This window comes from Lepidochelys kempii, chromosome 17, assembly GCF_965140265.1.
Source record: "Lepidochelys kempii isolate rLepKem1 chromosome 17, rLepKem1.hap2, whole genome shotgun sequence".
Classification (NCBI taxonomy): domain Eukaryota; kingdom Metazoa; phylum Chordata; order Testudines; family Cheloniidae; genus Lepidochelys; species Lepidochelys kempii.
Window position 1 is genome coordinate 17,226,411 of NC_133272.1, and position 25,908 is coordinate 17,252,318.

The 25,908-nt window shown below is 41.4% G+C and overlaps 1 protein-coding gene across 4 annotated transcripts in view; it reads left to right on the forward strand.

The window, feature by feature from the left end:
- Positions 1 to 408: 408 nt before the first annotated feature.
- Positions 409 to 25,908, forward strand: part of ANKFY1 (ankyrin repeat and FYVE domain containing 1) — a 59,346-nt gene continuing 33,846 nt past the window's right edge. For 2 of the 4 annotated variants that reach the window (XR_012155494.1, XM_073316187.1), the window contains exons 1-6: positions 409 to 476; positions 14,697 to 14,889; positions 16,603 to 16,721; positions 21,451 to 21,586; positions 23,580 to 23,703; positions 25,661 to 25,810. Coding sequence is in view for 3 of the 4 variants with exons in the window: in XM_073316187.1 (XP_073172288.1) it covers positions 467 to 476; positions 14,697 to 14,889; positions 16,603 to 16,721; positions 21,451 to 21,586; positions 23,580 to 23,703; positions 25,661 to 25,810 (732 nt within the window). In the remaining variant the exon portion in view is untranslated. Of the gene's footprint in view, positions 477 to 696; positions 984 to 10,274; positions 11,698 to 14,696; positions 14,890 to 16,602; positions 16,722 to 21,450; positions 21,587 to 23,579; positions 23,704 to 25,660; positions 25,811 to 25,908 lie in introns of those variants that run through there. The other 2 variants (XM_073316189.1, XM_073316188.1) reach the window with 2 other exon arrangements.

Consider the following 25,908-nt stretch of genomic DNA (forward strand, 5'->3'; position numbering starts at 1 on the left):
CCCCGCACGGGGGGATGGGGAGTGTCGTCCCCCCCCCGGGAAGATGGGGATAGTGCCCGAGGTGGGGGATGGGGAGTGTCCCTGGAGGGGGGATGAGTGGAGTGTCCCCCCGGAGGGGGATAGTGCCCGAGGTGGGGGATGGGGATAGTGCCCGAGGTGGGGGATGTGGGGTGTGTCCCCCGAGGGGGAAAGGGGATAGTGCCCCCCCGCAGGGGGGGTGGGGAGGGGGATGGGCAGTGTCCCTGGAGGTTCCCTTCGGTCCCCCGGCGACGCTGCAGCGCCCGCTGCATAAAGGGGCAGGCCGGGAGCTGCCCAGCCCCAGCGGCCTCTAGACGCCAGACGTAGGCTCCCGGCCCGCGCGGGGAGGGCGAGGTCGGGTCGGGTCGGGTCTCAGTCTCGCGAGAGTGCCTGGCCAAGGGGCCCTGCGTGGCGGCTCTCGCGAGAAGCGCAGGCGGCCGGACCCAACATGGCGGAAGGTAGGCGCGGGGGAGGGGGGCGGAAGCCCTGGGCTGGGGCTGCCGCCGCTTGCCCCGCGACTGGCCTGTGCCCTGCCCGCTCCCGGCCGTTACGTGGGGAGAGGACGCGGCTTCTCCCGAGGGGGAGGGGGCGTCTCCTCTGCGGTGGGCTCCCGCCAGCCTGGGGGGCGTCCCTGTCCGCCCAGAGGGGCGAAGTCTCTCCTCAGCCTGGAGGGGGGCCGCTTTCCCCAGCCGTGTCCGGGGAGGGGGGAGTAAGCAGGTGTCCCCCCCCTTCCCGTCTCTCTGGGTGGAGGGAGTATCTCGCCAGCCGGGAAGGAGGGGGGCTCCTTCCCCTGTCTCTATGTGGGGTGGGGAGCGGTGTACACGTCTGGCTGGTGCTTTGCCAGCCCCTGCTCTGCATCCTAGCTCCTCATTCGGGCTGAGCTGCTCTTTCCCTCCACCTGGTAGTGAGGAAGAGACTGTCGTCTTCCCCCCCCGTGCCTTGGGGACCGTCAAGTCACTTCTAAAGTGAGAGGGGGGGGGGGTGGGAAGGGATTAGGATTAGAAACCTCTCTGCTGTGTGTCTGCCTCACACTGCTTCCATTGAGCTGTTACAGGGGTTCAGTCGCCTTCTCTGTCTTATTTCCATTTGCTCTGTGTGTCAGGCAACTGTGGCGTGCCTCTCCCTAGTCCCTTCCTCCAACACTTGGATGGTAACTAGCATTGCCTTACCTTGCTCCTTTCCCTTCTCCAAGGAAGGAGAGAATACAGGATAGTGTCAGTTTCCTGGTTTTCTTTCCCTCCCTCTCTGGAGGAGGTGGTGGTGATACTGGGGTTCGCATGCATCTCTCTTTTCCTGAGTCAGGGTGTGTGATATCGACACAGTTGATTCTGGTTGGGAAGCTTTCCACAGATGTAAGATTCAGATAATTTAATGTGGTGGCTGCTGGCATGGTACAGGTGAGATGGTGTTGTGAAAGGCACCCAGTTTCAAACTCACTGATGAATCATTTATACCAAAAAGTGTGCAGTTATAACAAATTCAGTAAAACTTAATGGAGTGGTGCTCTCACTTATCAGGCCTTCTGTGGAAAGAGAAGTTTGATATGATCTTTTAGAGCCACAAAACAATCCACAATTATTTTATTTTTATTGGAAGAAAATCTAATCTTGGGAGAGGCAGTAGAGTAGCCTCAAATTTAGCCCTTGTTAGGCTTTGCAATTTCTAAAAACAGAGTGTTAATTTTTTGTGAGCCTAGTTAAAAATTCAGTCTTGTTCTTTTAGTATTTAAAGACACAACCTGATACTTTTAGAACTTTAACTTTTAATAAAATCCACTTTGAGAGCACCTTTAAATAGTGTATCCTGAAACTTTTTATTTAAAAATATTTATAAGGGTTCTACTGATCTTACGTTGGTGTTTAGGGATTTTGCTGATGTTTTCAGCAAGGGAGAACCTTTCTGTATTCCTACATACAGAAAACTGACTCAGTACAAAGAGCTGTTAAGTGCACAAAGCAAACGGAATAAAGATTCTTTTGGTTAACTTTTCGGTTTTGATAAACTTAGGTTTGTTTCAGAAAAGTAAGCACTATTTTCAGACAAATGTGGGTGTTTTAAAATAGTCCTGGGGAACAAATTCCTATCTTTTATCTATGGGCAGCTAAGACTTCCAATTTGGTTTGTGACTTAAATGGTAGGCAAGTGTATTTTTTTTTTGAAGCAATTGTTATTACACCACCTGAAGGTAATTGATTTGAGTGTGTCCAGCCTACCAACCCTTGTTCTTTGTTAGGTGTGTCCCCAGTAGGGCTGCCTTTTGTGGAGTCAGGTGAAGTGGTTGCCAAAGATACAGTTGCTTAGTTGTCCAAGCGAGTGCTGCCATGATACCATGTCCCCAGTAGGCTCTGAAATGCCTCTTCTGTGCTTCAGGTTTTTTGACCAGTGAGCCAGATGTGTATTGTTGGCTGAGACTGCACTCACTAGTTTCTGCTAGTAAGGAGAGATTCATGCTCCTCAAAGGACCTCCCTGAATGAGTGAATTCCCTTTAGCTTTGACCCAAAAGCACAAAGCCAGTGATTTGCAATTGGATTGCAGTCAGTTCATAATAAGGTAAAGCAAGGGCCATGGTGCAGGCTGATAGGGTAATGGAGCCAGTCTGCCCCCTACCAAGTGTGCCCTCTACAAGGCCAGATTAAGAGACTCACTTTGCCTCATTAGGGTGATGCTCTGTTGGAGCAACACCTCCCACTTGATTGTCAGTGGGTTTCTAGCATTTCAAGACTCAGCTGGCAATTTAAGGAGACTTGTTGACTGAGGGGGCTATCAGCTAGCACATAGTCATCTGAGCAGAAGCTGATCAACACTTTTCCCTACAGGTTATTGGTAACTTCAGTTGATTGCATCCACATGAAAGATTATTTCAAGGTGCAGTCCAGTTGATTGAGATGCTACAATCCATGTCTCTAATGTAGACAAGACTTACGCTTGGTTCTGTGGCTGCTCTGTCAAAGAAATGTGTTGTCCCCTTTGATAGAACCCAGCACCACCAGAGGGAGCTAGATGAGACATGAGGATGTGCAACACTACAGCTGCTGTTGGACTAGCACATGAGGGTGGAGAAATCCTGGATAAAGAGGAGATGGGAATAGGAGGAAGGAGTACTGGACAAAGGATGGCGGAGTGGGAACCCGGATAACAATGCAAATGAGAACAAGCCTTGTGTAGAGAGCTGAGTTTTGAGGGAAGAGGTAACTGATACTCAGTTCAGTTTCAAGTCTATCCGCAAATAGTACAAGTTTGCCAATCCTACTCAGATGTACACAGATTCTTGTTGGGTTATAGATTTATCAGTCCCTTCATCAGAGAGCATAGTAATAAGTCTAGCTTTCTGTGAGCATTTGAGATGCTACTCTAAGAAACCTGCCTTGGGAAGGTCTTCCACTCCATGAGTGATAAAATTGATCCATGATTAAAGCCACTTTTTCCTCCTGCAAGCTGTAGAGTTACCAATGTCTCTGCAATCCAGTTTAGCAAATGGGAGCACTGGTAAAACTTTGCTCCATAAGACAATACAAGGAGATCTAATTTAGTGATATCACCCTTGTGGGCAAGGGACACATGGTTTCTGTCCTTCTTTACATGTACGTGATTGCTCTGCTCTTATGTGAAAATTGGTTCTCACAAAAGAACTGGCCTTATCCAAGACTTCTTGTACTTCCTGTGACTTAAACAGCTTCATCTGTCATGAAAACTATTGATATTTAGGTTACCATGAATCTTGGAAAATATTAGTGCATTTCTTGTGTTGTATGGTACCACGTGCTTTGTGCTTGCTTGTCCCCATGGTCTTTAATAATGCCGTCTGCTGATTCAAGGATTGGGATACAAAAACAGGGTGGCTTGTGTTCTATACACTTTCAAAATATTTTTATTCAACCAAGATACAATCTTCCTCCTGAAATCAAATTGTTCTGAAACAAGAAGTAATCAAATTATAGCTTACTTTTGTAAGGCTACTGTGACTTATCTGGAAAATTAAACTGCTTGCTTTTCTATCAGAAATGACTGCCTTTGAGATAGTTGACTAGCTGACCAGCCCAAACTTTTCCTCTCCCCGAACAGAACGTACTTGGAATGAGGCTTGACCTCAGCCATGCTCAGGAGTGAATTTCTTGGTCCCACTTGCTTCTCCCAAGGAGTTACTTCTATGGCTGATACCAACTAGGTCCTTCCCCCTCACTGTCTGAATTACAGTTCAGCTCTATTGCACTAAGCTTTATTGCTTACTGTGGTAGTAACAGCTAATCATTCCTTAAATTTCAGTTTTGACAGTGTAATTTGAAGCTCCCTTACTGGAAATTTTCCTTTAATTTCTGGCTTCATGCTTAAATATCAGTGTGCTGTGTATTAGGCATACTTAAAAGGACATGGTCAACTCAGAGCTGGCTGAAACATCAAGTTTTTTTATACAATTGGTTTTTTAAACCAAAGAGTAATAGAAATTTTCCTGACTTCACACATTCCAGGTGAAAGCTTTCTAAACAAGTTTTCCCTGTCATGTTTAAAGCCTGAACAATTGAACCATTCAGAATCTGAAAGTGAAGCTTGCTTACATTTTCATTATCCAAGCACCAAACACCAGACTCCGAGTAGTCTAAGAATCATAGTATCCTTTGTTACATCTCAACAAAAGGGCCAGAAATGCGCACAGTATCAACATTAGTATTAAAATGTTCACGTAACTCTAGTTAATGTTTTTCTATAGGTCCTTAAATGTATCTGTGAAACTCAGTAGTACTCTTCTTGCTTTCTTATTGTGACTTTGACTGTCCTGCTTCTGCAAAATGGTACTAACCATAAATTGTATGAAAGCGTGTTCCACAACTATCCTGGAAATCGGATGCAGGAGAAACTTCATACTAATGTATAGCTGTAAGGAGATTAATGTACAGAGTTGATGCTGTCAACATTTGAATGCTACTATGTGCTTTCTGAAAAATTACTAGTGAAATAACTATATGGTGGAAATTGGCAGTCTCACCATGGACCAAAGTAGCATTTTTGTGACAAACTTTTGTGAAGTTTATATTTCTAGATTGCCATTATCCTTAGTGGCTGGATATTCAGGGCTTCATTTTCATATTAAAAGCAGCTGTGTACTACTCCATACAACTCACAAGATTAATACTGTGTATGCCTGTGAATGTGCAGTAGCTGACTTTTACAAACATATAGGGTGCACACACCCATGCATGCAAGATAAGTGAATGCCTAGCTTTTGCTGTGCAAATATTCTGGTGAATTTGAAGCAAACAATGAGAAATAATAGTGGCCTGTCAAGGCTTGACTAGTTCTCTTGTCCCTGGTGAGTGAGGAGATATAAACTGTTGATTTATAAGAATAAGGTTTCAGTTTAAAAACACAAACCAAACCCTTTTTTAGGGTGTGAAAATAACTAACCAGTGTAAGCCACGGGTAGAGTGGTCTCCCAAGCTGAGGGAGACTAGAAAGACTCTGGTCAGTTTCAGGTTTTATTCAGAATCTTGTGGACAATGGTGACTGTATCAAGCTTACTAATTTCATGCTTCTGTTGGGGCGGGGGGGATGCCCTGAGCTGCATGAAAGTATCAATTAAATTATTCAAAGGGGAGGAGAATTGGGCATGTGTGTTTGGGAAGGGGGAGGTAGAGGAAGTAGCAAATGTTGGGTTTCCCTTCTCCTGGTGATGGTCAGGGAAATCCTGGGATTTCTTTCCCCATCCCTCCTAGTCTCCTGATTGCAGAGGGTTTGTGTGTGTGTGTGGGGAGAGAGAAAAGATGATACAAAAAAATATCAGCAGCTAGAAGGAGGTGGAGTGCATTTGACACTTATGACCACCAGCCAGAAGTCAATATGAAAGATGGCCCTCATGTATAGTTCAGGGACAACATTGTAGTAAACAGTATCTTTCTTGGCAGCCAGACGTGGCAAGGGGGTGGGTTTTTCACAAATGTGTTGCCCTTGAACCTAAAAAAGGGCAATCTCCATCCCTCAGTCTCTAGCTTGGCCTAGTAGTCTCAGATAAACTTTCAAAAGCTGCCAGTAGTAACTGTTATGGCAGTCTCTCCTTGTATTGTATACTTATCCAAGTTCAATCTATCTTTGAGTTTGATTTTAAGAGACTTCAGGTAGGAGAGAAGGACAAGTTTTGATTATTGTATATAGAAGTCTTTACCTGTTAATATACCATACTAGTTTGAGGTGGTTTGCTTTTGACATGAGGCTTTTTTTAGGTAATAGTAGCAACTTAATGCTTAAGCACTCCTCCTCCTCTAAGTGGTTCTGCAAACATCTATTAGTCAGTTTATTGAGACGTGTTTGTCAATAAGTGTTTCAATTTATAGGTGATGAATTTGAGGTAGATAGGGTAAATGACTTTTCCAAGGCCAGAGAAATCTGTCAAACAGGATGTGAAGAGATTCCTGGCTTCTGTGTCTGTCTGCCCTTCATAAAAATTTAGGCCATACTTGAAAAATGAAAGTATGTGTGTGCTGTTTTTGAAACTTACCTCATGGTGAGAGGGGTTATAAATAGAATATGTGCTAGGAGGTGTCAAACATTTGAAGAACTCTTGTTTGTACTCTTGCCTTTTAATACTTCCGGTTCAGTCTTTTCTTGCTCCTAACACGACTACTGTAGACATTGTAATGTCTAGTCTTATTTTTAACTGACCTAAAATGACTGACATACATTGCTTCCTACCTAATTCTGCTGTCCTGTGGTTTAAGTAATCAATAGGTCTCTTGTTGCCTGTGGATGTGTCAGTGTCAATAGATTCCAAAGCCAGAAGGGACTGCTGTGGTGATCTGATCTATACAACATAGGCCATAGAAATTACCCAAGATAATTCCTAGCATGAATCTTTTAGAAAAGCATTCAATCTTGATTTTTAAAATGGTCAGTGATGGAGAATCCACCATGATCATTAGTATGTTGTTGCAATGGCTAATTACACTGTTAAAAAAATTATGCCTTAATTCAGACTGGAAAATAAGTTCAGTGGCTGGAAGCTGAAGCTTGACAGTTGCTCTCTTCAGTCTAGCAGAGAGAGATGTTAAATATTTATATCCCATGTACCTATTTATAGACTGTAATAAAGTCACCCCTTAACCGTCTCTTTATTAGGCTCCAGGAGCCTAATCCATTTAGCTTATCACTATAGGGCATATTTTCTAATCCTTGGGTCATTCTCGAGGCTCTCCTGGAAACCAATGTCCTTATCTCTTATCCACATCCTTCTTGAGTGTGGACACCATATTCCAGCAACGTTAGCAGTACTAAATACAGAGGGAAAATAACCTCTATCCCTACTTGAGATTCCCTTGTTTATGCATCCAAGGATTCCATTAGCCCTTTTGGCTGCAGTCTCTCACACAAGAAGTTCATGTTCAGCTGACTATCTGCCATGCCCCCGAGATCTTTTTCAGTCACTGCTTTCCAGGATTAAAGTCCCTCATCCTATAAGTATGGCCTACATTCTTTGTCCCTAGATGTATACACTTTACATTTAGCCATATTTAAAATGCATATTGTTGGGTTATCCCCAGATTACCAAGCAATTCAGATTGCTCTGGATCAGAGAACTGTTGTCTTTTGTTATTTACTACTCGCCCCATTTTTGTCATCTGCAAACTTTATCAGCAATTGTTTTTCTCCAGGTCATTAATATCTTTAAATAGTGTAGGGCCAAGAACTGACGATTGCAGGAACCCACTAGAAACACCCATTTGATTCCCCATTTACAATTATATTTTGAGACCTATCCATTAGCCAGCTTTTAATCTATGGCACACATTACATGTTAGTTTTATATCTTTAGTTTTTAACCACTGTCCTGCAGTACCAAGTCAAATGCCTTGTGAAAGTGTTACTGTAATACAATTATCTTTATCAGCCAAACCTCTTATACAAAAAAAAAGTTAGTAATCCTTTTTACCCTTTTTAAACTTTGTCACATCAGCTTTATTCCAGTCTTCTGGAACTTACTGAAAATCAACATTAACCGTCCATGAGCTCCTCAGCTAGCTCTTTTAAAAATGTTGGACACAGGTTATCTGGGCCTGCTGACTTAAGTGTCTGACTTTAGTAACTGCTGTTCAGCATCCTCCTGAGATACTAGAGGAAATGAAAGTGTTATGTTTTTTTCCCTGAAATACTATTGAACACTTCTGCCTTTTGTGCATTATTAAGTCTGCCATTTCCATCTAGTAACAGACCAATACAGTCATGTTTCCCGACAACACACAAACTGCTTGCTTATGAATTACATGCAAAGATGATCCAAAAAAGGCTGGAAGCTTGTTCTTAATGATACATCCTTAAGGATGTGAGTGTAGGTTGCAGCTTTCTGAAAGACCTTAATACATTCCAGTTCAATCTACTTCAACAAAACAAAGGAAGATCCACTGAAAGTAACTAATGAAGTAAAATAGCTAACATATTGAAGTACAGCAACATAGGTAGCTGCTGCCTGTGTTGTGAAATGAGCTTTCCTTGTTAAAGAATAAAACAATTTATGATCCTCTTTAAAGAAAGGTCACTCCAGATACTGCTTGTTACCTAGCAGACACTTAAGCTTGTACTGTACTTTGTAAAACAAGTGATCGTAAAGGCTAAGGTTTTTCGTTAAGCTCCAAATCTCACTCTACCTAGTTCTAATGGCATAGCTAAACTTGGCAGTGCCCCCAGTGAGCCTGCTCTGTAGTTTGTGTTTTACTCTTCATGGCAAAATATTGGTGTAAACAATTGCCTTATTGGATGAAAGGTTATGTCCTATTTAAAGAACTCTTAAAGCAGCATTAGTCACAGGGTCCCTGGGCAAAGACTGAATGTTGACATGATCTCTAAATGGTGCATTCTATCTGTAGTCAAACTAGATAGGGGGATGATTTGCCCTAAGGGCCGTGCCTTGCAGGATTCTCAAAAGCTCAGCTGAGTTCCTGTCTGTCTAGGTCTAAATACTACGTAATAGAATTCAGTTCTGTTGATCCCTGCTTGTAGCGATAACTTAGATATTGATGAAACAGTATTTCCAAAACACACTTCCTCTTGATGCTAATTGTCCCTTTGTACTGATCGATGGCTCTGCGGTTGTAAGGGATAGAGTAAAAGTGAATTCCTGTTATCTTCTAGGCTGAAAACATTTGGCATCTTTGAGTGTGACTCGTTGTCCTCTAAAGAACGTTAAAGCTTGTAGAAGTACTAAAATCCATTTAACAGTTTCTTTGGCATTTATGCAATGGAAAATATACTGTATATCCTCAAAAGATGGAGTGTTATGCATGTACCTTATTTGGAAACAGGTTTCAGAGTGGTAGCTGTGTTAGTCTGTATCAGCAAAAAGAATGAGGAGTACTTGCGGCACCTTAAAGACTAAAATTTATTTGGGCATAAGCTTTCATGGGCTAAAACCCATTTTATCAGATGCATGGAGTGGAAAATACAGTAGGAAGATATAGATAGAGAACATGAAAAGTTGTGGGTTGCCGGACCAACTCTAACAAGACAAATCAATTAAGGTGGGCTATTATCAGCAGGAGGGAAAATAACTTTTGTAGTGATAATCAGGATGGCCCATTTCAAGCAGTTGACAAGGTGTGAGTAACATGGGGGGGGGATGTGGGGGGGGGAACTAGCACTCTCTCAGATCTTGGGAGACAGGCCAGTCTTTGCTTACAGACAACCTGAAGCAAATACTCACCAGCAACGCCACACCACACAACAAAAACACTAACCCAGGAACCTATCCTTGCAACAAAGCCTGTTGTCAGCTGTTCCCACATATCTATTCAGGGGACACCATCATAGGGCCTAATCACGTCAGCCACACTATCAGAGGCTTGTTCACCTGCACATCTACCAATGTAATATATGCCAGCAACGCCCTTCTGCCATGTACATTGGCCAAACTGGACAGTCTCTACGCAAAAGAATAAATAGACACAAATCTGACATCAGGAATTGTAACATTCAAAAACCAGTCGGAGAAGACTTCAATCTCTCTGGTCACTTGATTACAGACCTAAAAGTTGCAATATTACAACAAAAAAACTTCAAAAACAGACTCCAATGAGAGACAGCTGAATTGGAATTAATTTGCAAACTGGACACCATTACATTAGGCTTGAATGAAGACTGGGGATGGATGTCATTACACAAAGTAAAACTATTTCTGCATGTTTATTTTTCCCCCTTACTGTTCCTCACACGTTCTTGTCAACTGCTGGAAATGGCCCACCTCGATTATTGCTACAAAAGGCTTTTTTTCCCCTCTCCTGCTGGTAATAGCTCACTTTACCTGATCACTGTCATTTGAGTGTGTATGGTAACACCCATTGTTTCATGGTCTCTGTGGATACAAAATCCCCCACTGTATTTTCCACTGCATGCATCCGATGAAGTGAGCTCAAATTTATTCATCTCTAAGGTGCCACAAGTACTACTTTTTTTAGGTACTACTGTAACAGATGTATGTTTGGTAGGAATCTTTGGTCTGCTAGATAAATGGTTCTGTGTATTTATGCTTTTTTAAAAAAAAGGCATGCATTTCTCTGTGGGTAATGGCTGCATTGTGCAATGCCAATGCACAAAATCTACTTTCAAAACTAAGTATACATCCTTGCTAAGGCAAATATAAGAGCTGTAAAGCTCTCAGACATTGCTGATAGGCACTGTCTTACCACAGAGCGACAGGGCAATGGAAATTGAAGACTTTTCTTGGAATATCTCGTGATGTGCTTTCGAGAACAAAGCTGTCACAGTGAACATCCGCGCCTCCTCATGTTAAAATCAAATCCAAGTAGAGCAAACAGTCTTGTATTATCCTCCATAGTATAAGGGTCGGCGTTATTCTTGTTCTTTCCATGCGTTCTATTAAGCGACTTCTGCTCTCCATGTAAGATATCTACATATTAGAGGAGCAAATGGCATTTTTGGAAATTTTTTTTCTATCTGTATTCTTGGAGAAGTTTTGTCTAGTGATTGGAGCTGGTAACTCTGGAAACAGAACCCAAATTCGTGCTTGGCTATGTGACTTTGGGCAAGTCACTTATCTCTATTTACCCAACTGTACAGAACATTAAGTCTTGCATCTCTTCTAGGTTTATGTCACGTGAGACTGTCTCATGGAAGGCTCTATATTAAACTCACAGTAAGGCTATTTAGACTTTATTAAAAAAAAAACAGCTCTGCTTTTATCAAAACTTTACATGGCAAGTGAGAGCAAGTAATGTGAGCCTGTGGCTGATCAGACAGAGGTAAGGTTGAACAGATAAGAGCATCTAGCCCGGGATGGCTAACCTGAGCCTGAGGAGGAGCCAGAATTTACCAATGTACACTGGAAAAAGCCCCAGGAGTACATCAGCAGCCCATCAGCTCTCCCACCCACCGGCAGCCCTGCTGATCAGTGCCTCCCCATCGGCTGTTTTGTGGTGTGCAGGAGGTTCTGTGTGGGGAGCAAGGGCATGGCAGGCTCAGGTGAAGGGGTGGAGTGCAGGCAGGGCCTGAGACAGAGCCAGGGGTTGAGCAGTGAGCACCCCCAGACGCACTGGAAAGTTGGCGCCTGTAACTCCAGCCCCAGAGTTGGTGCTTATACAAGGAGCCGCATATTAACCTCTGAAGAGCTCCATGTGGCGCTGGAGCCTCAGGTTGACCACCCCTGAACTAGTGTGATCAAAGGAAACTTCCTAAAGTTGTCCCAGGTTCGTTAACAAGTATATTAATGATTAACCCACCTGTCTTTTCGTTCATTAAAAAGGAATGTTCTCTTTAGGACAAGGATCATGGGGACCATTCAAGCCATGGTGCTTGTTAAAAGCTATTTAGAATATTTGTACGAAAGTGTCAATATCTGCATGTTTGTCCATGCAAACTAGTCTGAGTGAAATGCTATTGTAGCATCTTAAACTATAATTAGAGAAGACCTCGGTCATCTAATCTCTTCCCCTGTCAGTATGGGATGGATTGTTTCTCATTGTTTTTTTTATGTTTGGTTTATAATGTCTTTGTCAGTGCTCCATCCAGACACGGAAGAGACATAGTAGTCTTTTTAATTCCAGAAACCACATACATGGTCTTAAAATACAGAATCCCATTAAAAAAATGGCCTTAGCTAGAAATTTTCTGGATGTATTTCAGAGTAACAGCTGTGTTAGTCTGTATTTGCAAAAAGAAAAGGAGAACTTGTGGCACCTTAGAGACTAACCAATTTATTTGAGCATAACCTTTCGTGAGCTACAGCTCACTTCATCGGATGCATACTGTGGAACTTATGCTCAAATAAATTGATTAGTCTCTAAGGTGCCACAAGTACTCCTTTTCTTTCTGGATATAGGCACATTCACAATCTAACTCCTCCATTTTGCCCATGCTGGGAGATGGGACTTCTGTTAAGTTAAATTATAATAGCTGACGGGCAGGGAACAAAATTTCGGCCTTCTGTTCCTAGGCAATTAGGTGATAGTAACTCTGGAGAAGTTTTAAAGTGGGATATATGCATCCTTTAGTGACTTCTGTTTTTGTGCAATACTCCCTCAGCATGATTGATTGTGGGATCCTGAAGAAAGGTACTATTGAGCCTTTTTTAGTCTCATATCATGGTGACTGCAGTAGAAACATCTAGATCTTTGGCTTTTGGGGGGGAGATAAGGGGAAGGTTTGAACCACTAATCTCCCGTAGGGGAGAAGTGATCAAACTGAGCTTGTACTAACCCCAGTGCTCCCCAGAGCATCAGACTTGCAAAAATTTCAAATGTCTGCTTTTGCTTTCTGTCTGTAAAAGATGTGGTATAGTTTTGTTTTGTGGTTTTTTTTTGTTTTTTTTTAAGCTTGTTGATGCTTGGGGATTTTGTCTAATTAGTGTTTAACCAATTGAACTATTGTTTTGGAAAGTGTTACCCAGGGTGGATTTGATTTAAATTAATTTGATTTAAATCACTAGTCAGGAAGACTCTATTTAAGCATGGATTTCTACATAAAAGTGCATTCTTGTTGGTTGTTATAACCTTAATACATATTCTTCACAACTCGGAGATAGATGAGACACAAACTGGGGGTCTCTTACAACCTGCTGCCATGATAGATTTTTCCCTTCTCATGAGAGAAAGATATGGTAGATCTCCTCCAGTCAATGAAGGCTACGCTCAGAAAGACCTCAAGACTTCTGGAATATGCTGCTCAAACAGTTTCACTTCCGTTTCTGCTGCCTGTCCCTCCCTTCTCACATTTCTCTCCAGACTCCTTCCCCTTGTCGAGATCTCTTCCACCCCCAACAATTCATTGAACTTTTTGAAAATTTGCACTTTTAGAGAGAGGTCAGGGACTGACTGTACACAAATTTGCAGAGGGAAAATAGGGTTGAGGTCTTATTTCTCATCTCTTTATATTTTTAAAATATTTTTGCTGTTAACAAGCATGTTATCTCTGGAGACACACACATCCACCGTTTTTGAGAACTGCAAAACTAAGCATCTCGGATGGTACCTTCTAGACTGAGCACTGAGTCCCATTGGGTAGATAGAAGGATTAGCCTAAAGCTATACAGAAGCTCCTGGAACCCCATAAGATTAGGTCCCTAATCCATGAACTATTGGAACTCCTTTACATTATATAATTATAACATTATATAAACATTACATGAATATACAGTCTCCTACTCTAGAATTAGGATTTATAATCCCTATTCCATGATGAGCTATCTTTGAGCTATATAATGTATCTTGATCTAAAACTATCTTTAGATAGGTGTCTTCCTTTAAAAGCATTTTATCAAAAACTTCTGACTTAAATAAAAATTGATTTTAAAAAAAGCATTTTTATCCACCCTGGTATTACCATTAAATTGGTATAACACTGTGTAGGCCAGTGGTTCTCAATTTTTTTTTTTTCCCCATGGACCACTTGAAAGTTGGTGAGGGTCTCAGCGGACCACTTAATCTTTCCAAATGTTTGTACTGTTGGATAACTATTGTAAAGTGCTTTGGATAAAAGCACTATATTAAAAGAACACTTAACTTTTTTGTTCTACAAATAAAAGCACACAACTCATATTTTAATATTAGTAGTCTTAGCTTTCTAGTGCGATGGGTGTGCCCTCTCCCCTGCCACAGCAGCCCCAAGCTGGGGCTGGGAAGGAGGGCCGGCAGCCGCAGCCCTGGAGCTGGGGAAAGTTGCCTCTTTTCTCTGGCTGCCACAGCCCTGCATGTCCCAAATTCCCCTCACCCCACTGCCGTCTCCCACCTATCCCCTGTTTTCCCCCACAAGGCCACCAACTCATCTTACATGTCTTCTCCAGGGTCCAGGCACCTAATTAGTGGAGTCACGCCTGTGTGGTTCCACTAATTAGGTGGGTGGCCCTTCATTCTCTTGTTTGCAGCCACTCAGGCACGCACCTTAGAAGGAACTATCCCCAGACCACCTGAATGGAGCAGTGGTCTGCTGACCATAGTTTGAGAACCTCTGGTGTAAGCATTCACTCTAAGGGACAGGGCATGACTGGTAAACTTCCATTTGACCAGCCGTATAAAAATGAGTTTAGTGATGATTACAGGTAGATAATGCTAGTGAGCAAATTAAGGCGAACAGATTTGCTGAAATAGAAATAGTAAATTGGGGGAGGGGATATCATCACAGAATTTCCAAAAGAAGTGTATTAAGGCTTTTGTTCAGCCTTTCAACTGAACTGCATGTTTCTATTTTGCAGAGGAGGTGGCCAAATTGGAGAAGCACCTAATGCTTCTCCGCCAGGAGTATGTAAAACTGCAGAAGAAGCTAGCCGATACAGAGAGGAGGTGTACTCTGTTGGCTGCCCAGTCTAACAAAGAGAATGCCAGTGACTCCTTCATCAGTCGACTTCTCACCATTGTAGCTGAGCTTTATGAGCAGGAACAGTATAGGTAAGAAATGCATCCTGGAAATAGAAGCTATATTGATGAAATTATAAATCTCTTCCTCACCAGCTATTTCAGATTCTGAGCTCTAAGGGGGAGAGACTGTCTGTACTTAGTATGTGGCTTTTTTTTTTTTGGTGTGGCTAAAATTAAGTATAGTATCAGCCTGTCTTTTATTTTTTTTCCTGCCAATTTTGGTGACACAGCTAAATCTAATCAACCAGTTGTCTTCAAACATGGTATGCTTCAGGATAATTTAATGGGGAACTTACTGTGTGAAGTTTGATGCTGGCATCTCTTATTTTTGTTCAGATAACACCTGCTTTATTTTTACAAAGTGTTCTTAAAACCAACCATCTCTCTTTTTAGGCTTGTCTACATGGCACAGCAATGCAAAAGGAGTGTGATTTTGTAAAGCACCTGAATGTGGTGTGCTTTAACTGTTCTTCCCCGCCCCCCTCCCCCTGTTTTACCCCACCATTGACCCTGCTGGTGTCCTCTGGCCCTCCGTAAATGGTATCTAATTTGACCATTAATGTGAAAATACCCTTTTAGAGGGAGCCAACAGGATTTACACAGGGCAGTTAGAGCATTTCACAAATCACATCCCTCTAGTGCGCTTTGCTGGCACTTGGTAGACAGTCTCTTATCTGAGACTTGGGTGATCCTGAGAGAGCATTCCTTGCCGGTTCTTGGGGGGGGAGGGGGGGTGTTTTTTGTGTGTTGTGGGTTTTTTTTAAAGACAGTATGGGGAAACTAGTAGAATCAAATTTGCAAAGTAGTATTTATTATTTCTTGCCATGTATATTGTACAAATTTATGCAAGTGTGATAGCCAAAAGAGTTTGTATGAAAGCACTGATACACAAAAAAGAATCTGAACCTAGATCTGCTCTGCTTTGAGTGTTCAGGATTTCATAGCCTTTTTTTACATAGGAATAGGGTAGTGGTCCAAATATTAGCTCCAAAAAGAAATGGTTTCTTTTGGGAATAAGCATTTAAGTTCCCAAGTAAGGCTTTGTTTGTTTTGGGGTGGGGTGGGGAGTAATGGTGGTGAAGGTTAAAGTATATAGCTTTAGTTAGCAAGAACAAGTGGATGAAAAATAATCCAACGTGTTTAAGAACATAACACCTTAACTATATAATGTTAGATGGAGGAAAATGATCAGTCTGTGTACTGTTTCTGAATAAAAAGAATGCTCTGACTAAAAATGATCTGTGCGATCAGTGTTCCCTGACAGCAGCTGTACTGGAAATGGGGTATTTCTGGGTTTTTACTTTTATACAGGTTGACTGTTCTGTCAAATGTGCTTTGATAGTCCTTTAAGTAATCTTGCCTGAGCCTGTCTCTGGGCTGAATTGTGGGTCTACTCACTCCCCATCTTGTCAATTACTGATGTTGGTCTGTGCTGTATGAACTACTTACTGAATGAATATATTTTTTAATGAACGTTCATCACAGGGCTGAGCTTGCATTTTCCTTGTGGTGATAACAGTTGGGTTACTCTTGAAAATTTCTTTAACTCATTGAAAGAATGAACCTACTGTTTTGCCTTTAATATATTAATGCAAGAGACTTTTACCTAATAGTAAACAATTCAGTGTAAAATTAGATACTTAAATGTTATTACATTGTAGATATTTGAGAGATGCAGAGTCCATAAGTGCCTAAGCACAAGGGATATGTTTGTATATACATGTGTGCTTTTTCATCTATCAGTGATCTGAAGATAAAGGTTGGGAACAAGCACATCAGAGCTCACAAATTTGTGTTGGCAGCCCGCAGTGAGACTTGGAGTCTAGCCAGCCTAGTGTCAACTGAGGAACTGGATCTGTCAGGTTAGTTGCTGCTTGTCGGTGTGTGATGCTTTGAATGTCTGTGAAACAACTAATGAAAAGGCCCTTTGGGAAAAGGTTACATCTCATCATTCACAATACTATTCTGACTACAGAGTTTTTTTCCATTAATTATGAAGCCTTGACTCTCTGTAACAGACTTGCAAATTTAATGTTAGTTAAATCAATAACCCATCCTCTCCATTTTAATGATGTGGAAGGTAAGTGCAGTGATTCACTCCCTTTCTTGATAGGGAATTAAATATAGTGCGGGGATGGGGTGAAACAAAGCTGTCTGAAAGAGCCAGATTACTCCTTTGCTTTAAGTATTCTATGAATTTAGCCTGTTTGATATCTTTGAGGACGTGTGCCCTTGCACATTGTCTTTAGAGACCTATGGTCAAATAGCTTACCCAGGCTGAAAAAACAGCACTTACTGCTCAACCCAAATGGCTTGTGAATTTTCTCTGCGATGCACTCTCCCTAGTTCTGGTTAAAAAGGGAGTAATCACCTTGCCATTCACAATAACATTTCTGAGTTTAAGGCTGGATATAGCATCGACTTCTGGAGCGTTGCACTGTGGGTGGCTATCCCACAGTTCCTGCAGTCTCCGCTGCCCATTGGAATTCTGGGTTGAGATCCCAATGCCTGATGGGGCTAAAACATTGTCACGGGTGGTTCTGGGTACATATCGTCAGGCCTCCCTCCCTCTCTCCGTGAAAGGAAGGGCAGACAATCGTTTTGCGCCCTTTTTTCCTGAATTACCTGTGCAGACGCCATACCACGGCAAGCATGGAGCCCGCTCAGGTAACTGTCACCGTATGTCTCCTGGGTGCTGGCAGACGTGGTACAGCATTGCTACACAGTAGCAGCAACCCATTGCCTTCTGGCAGCAGACGGTGCAATACGACTGGTAGCCGTCCTCTTCGTGTCCGAGGTGCTCCTGGCCACGTCGGCTGGGAGAGCCTGGGCAGACATGGGCACAGGGACTAAATTTGGAGTGACTTGACCAGGTCATTCTCTTTAGTCCTGCAGTCAGTCCTATTGAACCGTCTTATGGTGAGCAGGCAGGCAATATGGATTGCTAGCAGTCGTACTGTACCATCTTCTGCCGAGCAGCCATGAGATGTGGATGGCATGCAGTCCTTCTGCACCGTCTGCTGCCAGCCAAAGATGTAAAAGATAGATGGAGTGGATCAAAACAAGAAATAGACCAGACTTGTTTTGTACTCATTTGCTTCCCCCCCTCCCCTCTCTAGGGGACTCATTCCTCTAGGTCACACTGCAGTCACTCACAGAGAAGGTGCAGCGAGGTAAATCTAGCCATGTATCAATCAGAGGCCAGGCTAACCTCCTTGTTCCAATAAGAACAATAACTTAGGTGCACCATTTCTTACTGGAATCCTCCGTGAAGTCCTGCCTGAAATACTCCTTGATGTAAAGCCACCCCCTTTGTTGATTTTAGCTCCCTGAAGCCAACCCTGTAAGCTGTGTCCTCAATCGCCCCTCCCTGCGTCAGAGCAATGGCAAACAATCGTGCATCTGAGTTGAGAGTGCTGTCCAGCGCGGTCACAATGGAGCACTCTGGGATATCTCCCGGAGGCCAATACCGTCAAATTGCGTCCACAGTACCCCAAATTCGAGCCAGCAAGGCCGATTTAAGCACTAATCCACTTGTCAGGGGTGGAGTAAGGAAATAAATTTTAAGAGCCCTTTAAGTCAAAATAAAGGGCTTCATCGTGTGGACGGGTGCAGGTTTACATCGATTTAATGCTGCTAAATTCGACCTAAAGTCCTAGTGTAGACCAGGGCTGAGAGTGAACATTGGGAATTAGCTCCTTGAAAACTTCCTTCCTCTGCTGTTTTGCTTTCAATATCTGAAGAACTAATATTGATCAAGTAGGTTTTTAGGTGTTTCATAATAACACTAGAAACTTGTTTGACTACCTCTTTGTGATGCTCAGTGACAGTGTTGCATGAAACCACTTTTCAGCAACACTGGTACAATCAACGCAAGTCTTGGAATTGCCAACTGACACAAGCTTTCTTAAATGTAGCTTTCACATGATGAAAGTGCTTCATATTCAATGCTGGACTGAGTAAGTAATTTTCTTAACTTCTAGCTTACTAACTGGATGAAAACGTTGATAAACTCTCTAGAGAACTGAAACTTAAGGGAAGGCTGGGCAGTGTCCATTTCACAGTATGAGTAGATGTGACTAGAATGATACCACATCTATTGAACTAATCTTACCTGTTAAAGATAGTACCTTGGTTCAGGGATTGTACATAGTTCCTCTGTTCTGTTGCCATGGTGGTCCCTGATAGCTGTTTAGAAAAGTTTGTGCACTTCTTACCAGGATGTCTTGGCCCCAACCTGATCTAGTAGAAGGAAGGATAATTTTATCCTTTGAGCAAGAGCAACTTGCAGATGGAAATGAGAGAAAAATTTAAAGTATGGCTTGTCAGTCTGCAAGACTAAACTTCAGGCACTGCTATCAAAGCCTTTGATTAATCATGAATCCTAGAAACAATCCATATTTTGGGAAGAAGCAAGCCATAGCAAATAAGCTTCTTTGCAGAAGCTTCACTTCCTGCTATTCAAACAGCCCGAAGATCACTGATGCCAAGAAATAGGTCAGAAGATATTGTATTACATAAACTGCTCTTCATGCCAGTTACTGTACTTCTGGTTGTGAGAACCTTAGTGGGTGTTCCAAAGCTCCTGATACAAAGTGTTAGGATAACTTGCGTTAACACTTTATTGGGAAGTCTCAAATTTAGCCACTGAGAGATTAAGGCATAGCAGTTTTATATCCTCACTTCAAGAATTGTAACATTCAAATACGGAATATCCAGTTAACATTTAAGTTGAAACTGTAATAAAAGGAAGCGCTTTCCCTCTGGACAGAGTCCTCTTTATTAAGTGTCTTGAGTCAATTGTACATGGTCATGATGCTCATTAGGACTATTACACTAGGTGATCCAGAATCTTTGTTAGTCTGTCTTTGAGAGCGAGAGAGAGACTTATGCACCCAGTGGTTGGAATGTGCATGTTAAATTAGTCTCATCTGTTTCTGAGCCTATTGGCTAAATTTCATAAAAGCCTACTGAACTTGTCTAAATAGTACAGTTCCATAGTCTATATGGTAAATATCTGGAAAACCTCAAGATGAAATATTGAGACTTAAACATAGTTTAGGTTTTCCTTTTTTGGAAAAGGAGATGCTAAATGACAATGTCCAAACTAAAGAGCTGTATAAAACTTACTCACTAGCTGCTTGCTATGTTGGTCCCAGGATGTTAGAGACACAAGGTGGATGAGATAATACCTTTTTATGGACCAGCTTCTGTTGGTGATAGAGAGAAGCTTTTGAACTTGCGCAGTTCTGTGTAAGGTTGAAAGCTTCTCTCTCAGCTCAAAAGCTTCTCTCTCTCCAGCAGAAGCTGGTCCATGAAAAGATACATTACCTCATCCTCCTTGTGTCTTCAGCTACTTTAAAATAGCTTGGCCTGTTCTGCTTGAGGTGTTTACCTTACTGTTCTGGCACAGAGCACTGTTGCTTAGAGAGTTCTGTACCAGGTGGCATCTGGAAGAATACTTAATGCATGGCCTGTAAATACGACTTGGGTCTACAGGATACATCTATTTAAAACTTCCTATGTGAAAATCTTAACACTGTATGGAAACTCTGGGATTTCCCTACTTATGCCCAACAAACCTGATTTTTAAAACATTTGCTTATTCAACACAGAAGTAATTTATTAAGTGTCTTGCCTAGTTTTTTTAAAAGCCACTCAGTTGATGGAACATTGCTAATAGTATCTTTATTACTCCAATTATGAGGGCATGCATGTTACTACTCACCAAGCTCCTGTCTACACCTGTATTAATGTCTTGTTATCGGGAGCAAGTTTAAACCTAGCTTAGACAGCTTCCTATTACAACTCTTTTTAGAATAGGTAGCAGTTTGCAGTGTTACAAGAATTGATACCTCTGGCCTCTTGTGGCAATGGGTTTCATATACTGGAGTGCACGCACTGTAAGAGTCCTGCAGAGTTAAGAAATTTAAATCAAATGTCTTCTACTAATCTAACCATTTAAAGATAGATTAAAATATCTTGCCTTTCTCAAGCACCTTTCTTATGGAAGGATCACAAACAGCATTGTAAACTAGATATAAGAATAGCTGCAACCACCTCTGGGTGGTAATAAGCAGCTATTAATAGCATGCAGCAACACTATAGCACAGTATGGGGCAGGAAGAGCAATTTATACAAGTGAAACTGCCATGTGGGGACATAAGTTGGCAGAAAGTAATTATTCATGTTGGAATTTGACTAGGACATCAGGGCTAATATCCTCTTTTAGAGAAGAGATGTTGGCTCTCTTGCAGTAAGGTCAACTGCTGTCTTAATAGGGTAACTTTGAGCGATAGTATCACATAACATTGAGTTGGATCAGTACTGACAAGGAAGGAAGCGTGCCACCTTCTGACTTGCAATAACACTGCTTACAGCACCTTGGGTTTTCTTTGATCCCTCAGGTAACTGTTGACCTACCTTTTCCCTGCATAGTTGGAGGTCTAAGATAGATGGTATGACAACAGACCTATTGTGTCCTTTAAGAAACTTGATTTTGGGTGGTAAAATTACAGTGATTTCTGTTGAACTGCAAATATTGGAGACTTAAGTAGCTGGATTTTTCACCTGGTCACATTTTTTCACCAGATGCTGACCCTGAGGTGACCATGGCAATGTTGCGTTGGATCTACACAGATGAGCTAGAACTGAGAGAAGATGATGTATTCTTGACAGAACTGATGAAATTAGCTAATCGGTTTCAACTACAACTCCTCAGGGAAAGGCAAGTTGCTGTGAATACGTTCAAGCTTCTAGAATGTTGTGGCTGGGCTCTAATTAGCCAGGCTCTTGGAAATCTCTTTGTGCTAATGTAAATAACTGTTACATAACATTCTATTGCTAGCAGATATTAACTCATGGATGTGAGTTAAGATGAGAGGTATAATTAAAAGAAAATGATTTTGTTTTTAAATTGTAGAACAAGAATTTCAGCTGGTCATAAGCAGAAAAATCAAGCTTGTCCATATACTGTTACACACAAGCCACTCCCTTGATTAAAGAGTAAACTATTCCTGTATATTCCCCCTAACTCACCAATTACCCATAAGCCCATGCCTCTAATGTGACATGACTAGAAAACCTGAGTGAGTGTTACTGTTGAGTTAGTTACCTTTCCTGACATTTTTTTCCTATAACAAAGCAAATCTGTTACAGTATTGACAAGAAATGGCTTTTGAGTTACTAGACATAAAGCTTCACTCTTTAGCTCTTTTTTTTTTCTTTCTGCTGGTTCAGTGACTGGCTAAAATGAAAATGCAACCTTATCAATAGTAGCAATATATCTTGAACATATTGGCTATTTTAAATGCCAAGTTTGGGTCATCCTCTTAATTATAAATTTCTTCAGATTTTTAAAACTAAAAATAATATTGCTAAATGACATGCTTGGGGAGAATGGAGAGTAGGAGGGAGGCAGGGCAAAATGACCACAGGGATTAATGTTGTTCCTCACCCACTCTTCCAAAGACTATATAAAGAGGTCTGGACCTTCCTTATGAAATGACCCTAAAGGTCAGTAAATAAAGCATAGTCTTATTCTGGACTTCTGTCAGTTATTGCTGAAATGGCCTCTCAGTTTCTTCCTTTTTTTTTTAACCTGCTAGCAGGCATTGGCAGCATACGGTGAACATTTTCCTGGAAAACAGAGATCACTGGCTCAATCCACAGGAGCAATCTTCCCTGATCTAACTTCTAAGTCGTATATCCTGTCAATTAACAAACTGCAGTTTTGTACCTAGTGATCTTCCATTGCTTTTGGCCCTGTTACTGAGTGGTGTCTTAAGTCTAGCACTTAACTTCATCTTGGCACTTTTTTCTTCATTGCGGTGAACACAAGCCAAAATTTTAAACATTTAAGCCTTTTATTGTAATTGGGTTTTTTATAGTACTAAAAAAAATCCAGTATACTAATGATTGATATCCAGTGTCTTACTACAGCCTTAGCAGAACTGCAGGTACTTTCTGGTGTCTTCTACCATGCTTCTCCATTTTTGCTAGGTAAACTTTCAGTAACTTATGGGAGGCAATGGTATAATTATACAAGTATGCTGATAGCCATTAATGGTGGGTCCAAAATAACTAGATCTCTTGACTATGTGAAAACTACTTTCAGTCTCCTTAGTGTATACAACATGCTATTTTGTAAGTTTGTAGGATTTGCAAACATGCATGTTCTTGTACGCCCAAAAAGTGTGAAGGGAATGACCTCTTCCCAAGGATAAGTCTTCACTTTCCTGTCTTCCTCACAAATCTGCATTTTACAGTACTTTTTACAGTGTTCATTCTTAAGTGTGAAAGCTGGAGCAGCTCCACTGGGTGTCAAACTCGGTAATGTGAGACTGTTGCAACTACTGTCCTTACAACAGCAAATGTATTTCAGCCTACCTCAATGGGAAGATTGAGGGTGCCCTCCCTTACTTTGGAGGGAACTCTTTAACATGCTGCTCTCTCCACAGTGCTGTGAAATACACTATTATGGGAGTCTCTAGGTTGGTCCGTTTCATAAAGCCATTTCTGTTGAAGCTTTTCTAAGGAGGCAGTTGTATAAATAACAAGAATTTGTATACTACTGGTAAACATGACATTGCTTCACTGCTAGCCTTCAGATGTTCCTGTATCTGAGTGACCAGCTTTTGTTGGAAATGGGAATCTGACCTTTCAGGAAAAATCTTTCTTTCCTGATAACTGATGCAAACTCCATTTTTTCATTCTGGCAGGTGTGAAAAAGGAGTCATGTCACTAGTAAACGTCAGGAACTGCATTCGTTTCTATCAGACTGCGGAAGAGCTAAATGCTAGCACTTTATTGAACTACTGTGCTGAAATAATAGCTAGTCACTGGGTAAGTACTGTAATAGAAGGGACATGGGAAAGAATAGCCTGTAGGCTGAAAAACTTTGTAAAGATTTGAAACTTTAAATTTTAGTGTTGGATTGTATTGATCTATACCACTTTCAAACTTCATAATAGCATTAAATGCTAGTACTGTGTTAATGGATCCAAACCCACACTGTTTTAAGACTTGCTTTTCTGTCTCGGAAAAGATTGCCTCTTTATCACATCCAGTGCCTCCCTGGAACAGGCATACCTTGTTGTGGGGGAGAAGGGGAAGAGAGGAGACGGACCCTCTTTGTGCCTTTGTTTTCAACCAAACCTCTTCCCTGAAAGTTTGACCGTTTGTAGAAAGCAACCCAAACAATGCTTTCCAGTTTTTATCTTCCTGTGCCTGTTCTCTTCTGGGATCAAAAGTGCTGAAACTGACTTAGTAGAAATGAAACTATGGCAAGAAGTTAGCTATTGAAATGGCTTTCCAGCAAGATTCAGTTTTCAGCCAAGTTTAATGGGTCCCACCAGTTCAGACTGGTATAAGTATAGCGAATTCTGAACAGTCTGAGGTTTGCCCATCGTTGGACTATGGGGAATTTGGGATTCTTGCTTTTACATAAACAGATTTCCCCTCTTAAAATTGCCATCAGAAGTAGTAGCCAAGCCATAAAAAGCTACATACTTCGCTTCCAATTTCTTTTCCAACACAGGAGTTCTAGGCAATTTTGCATTTTTGATATACAAACTTCTACTTCTCTCCAAGGTCAGGTTATGAAAGTTTGTCTAACCAAGTGACAAAGGCTTGTTCATAACTGGAAGTCTTATTTTATCTGCTAACAGCAAGCTCCTATATATGGATTTACAAGACTTACAGTAACCTTCAGTGTAACTTCTGGAAATCAGATTTATCTGGATTTTTATTTTCTCTCTGAAAATACCATCAATAGTGAGTGCATTTTTGGCAGAGGTTAATCTTCACTACCTTAGATGCTGAAGGCTTTTGTATTTAACCATGCAGTACAGCTGTTGGCAGCATTTATGGGCCAGAAACAAAGAGCAACTCTTGATACATAATATTATCTGAGCTTCAGGGTGGCACTTCTTTCATCCTAGAACACACTGGGCTGTTCACTATTACTTTCCAAAAGTGAACTGTTCACCTCTGCTTTCAAGTAAATAGACTTGCTTATCAATCCTGAGGGCAGGATCCGAATCTCTCCATGAAAACCATCATTCTTCAGTGGCCAAATGGACCTGTGTCTTTAGAACAGTCCCAGTTACTAGAAAGACCTTCTGGTATTTAGATTTCAGGGTATATACTTTCTCCAAATATTAAATACAGAAAAGGAGTGATGTTTATTCATTATCTACTTTGGAAAAATGAGTGTTTTACAATTGTGTGAGTAGATGGGAAGTGTGAAGTAGCAAACTATGCTCCACTAGATAGGTGTGCAAAGGCTGTCTTAAGCAGACAAACTTTTTGGAGGAAGGCCTCTAACAATTGTGGAACTCTTACTAGTTCAATCTGTAATACCTTTACATGTTTTGGTGTGTGTGTTTTTTTTTTTTTTATAAAGTGCCCTTATTTCTCAGAAGGAGGATTTAAAAATGCATTTTTCAGGTCTTTCTGTAAGTGTGCAAATTTAAGCAACTTCCATTAGAACTAATAGTTGAAATTTCAAAGTAGGTAGATGTAAAATCAGAACATTCACAACTATCTCTTCCCAGATTTACAGACTTGTTGGATTACCACTGGATGGCAGAAATCTGTTAAGACAATTCCCGTGAGCCCTTTGTACATGTCACACACCTCTCCAAAGCAGAGCCAAATGGAGCGTTGAAATCAGTTATCTTCAGCGTTCCGTACTACATTACTGTGAAGGGCAAACAACCAAAACGCTGCTTAATACAAAGTACGAGCATCAATATGGAAACAAGCCAATTTCACTTTGATTTCTTCTTGTTACTCACAGGATGACTTGCGGAAAGAAGACTTCAGCAGTATGAGTGCTCAGCTGTTGTATAAAATGTTCAAATCCAAGACTGAATATCCTTTACATAAAGCTATTAAAGTGGAGAGGGAAGATGTTGTTTTCCTGTATCTTATTGAAATGGATTCACAGGTATGGTGAGCTTTACTGTATCTGTTTGAAATGGAGTGAACTAGACCTATTTTTCTTTGCTAGGTATGTGCTTGGGCATTTTAACTGTCAACTTGAAG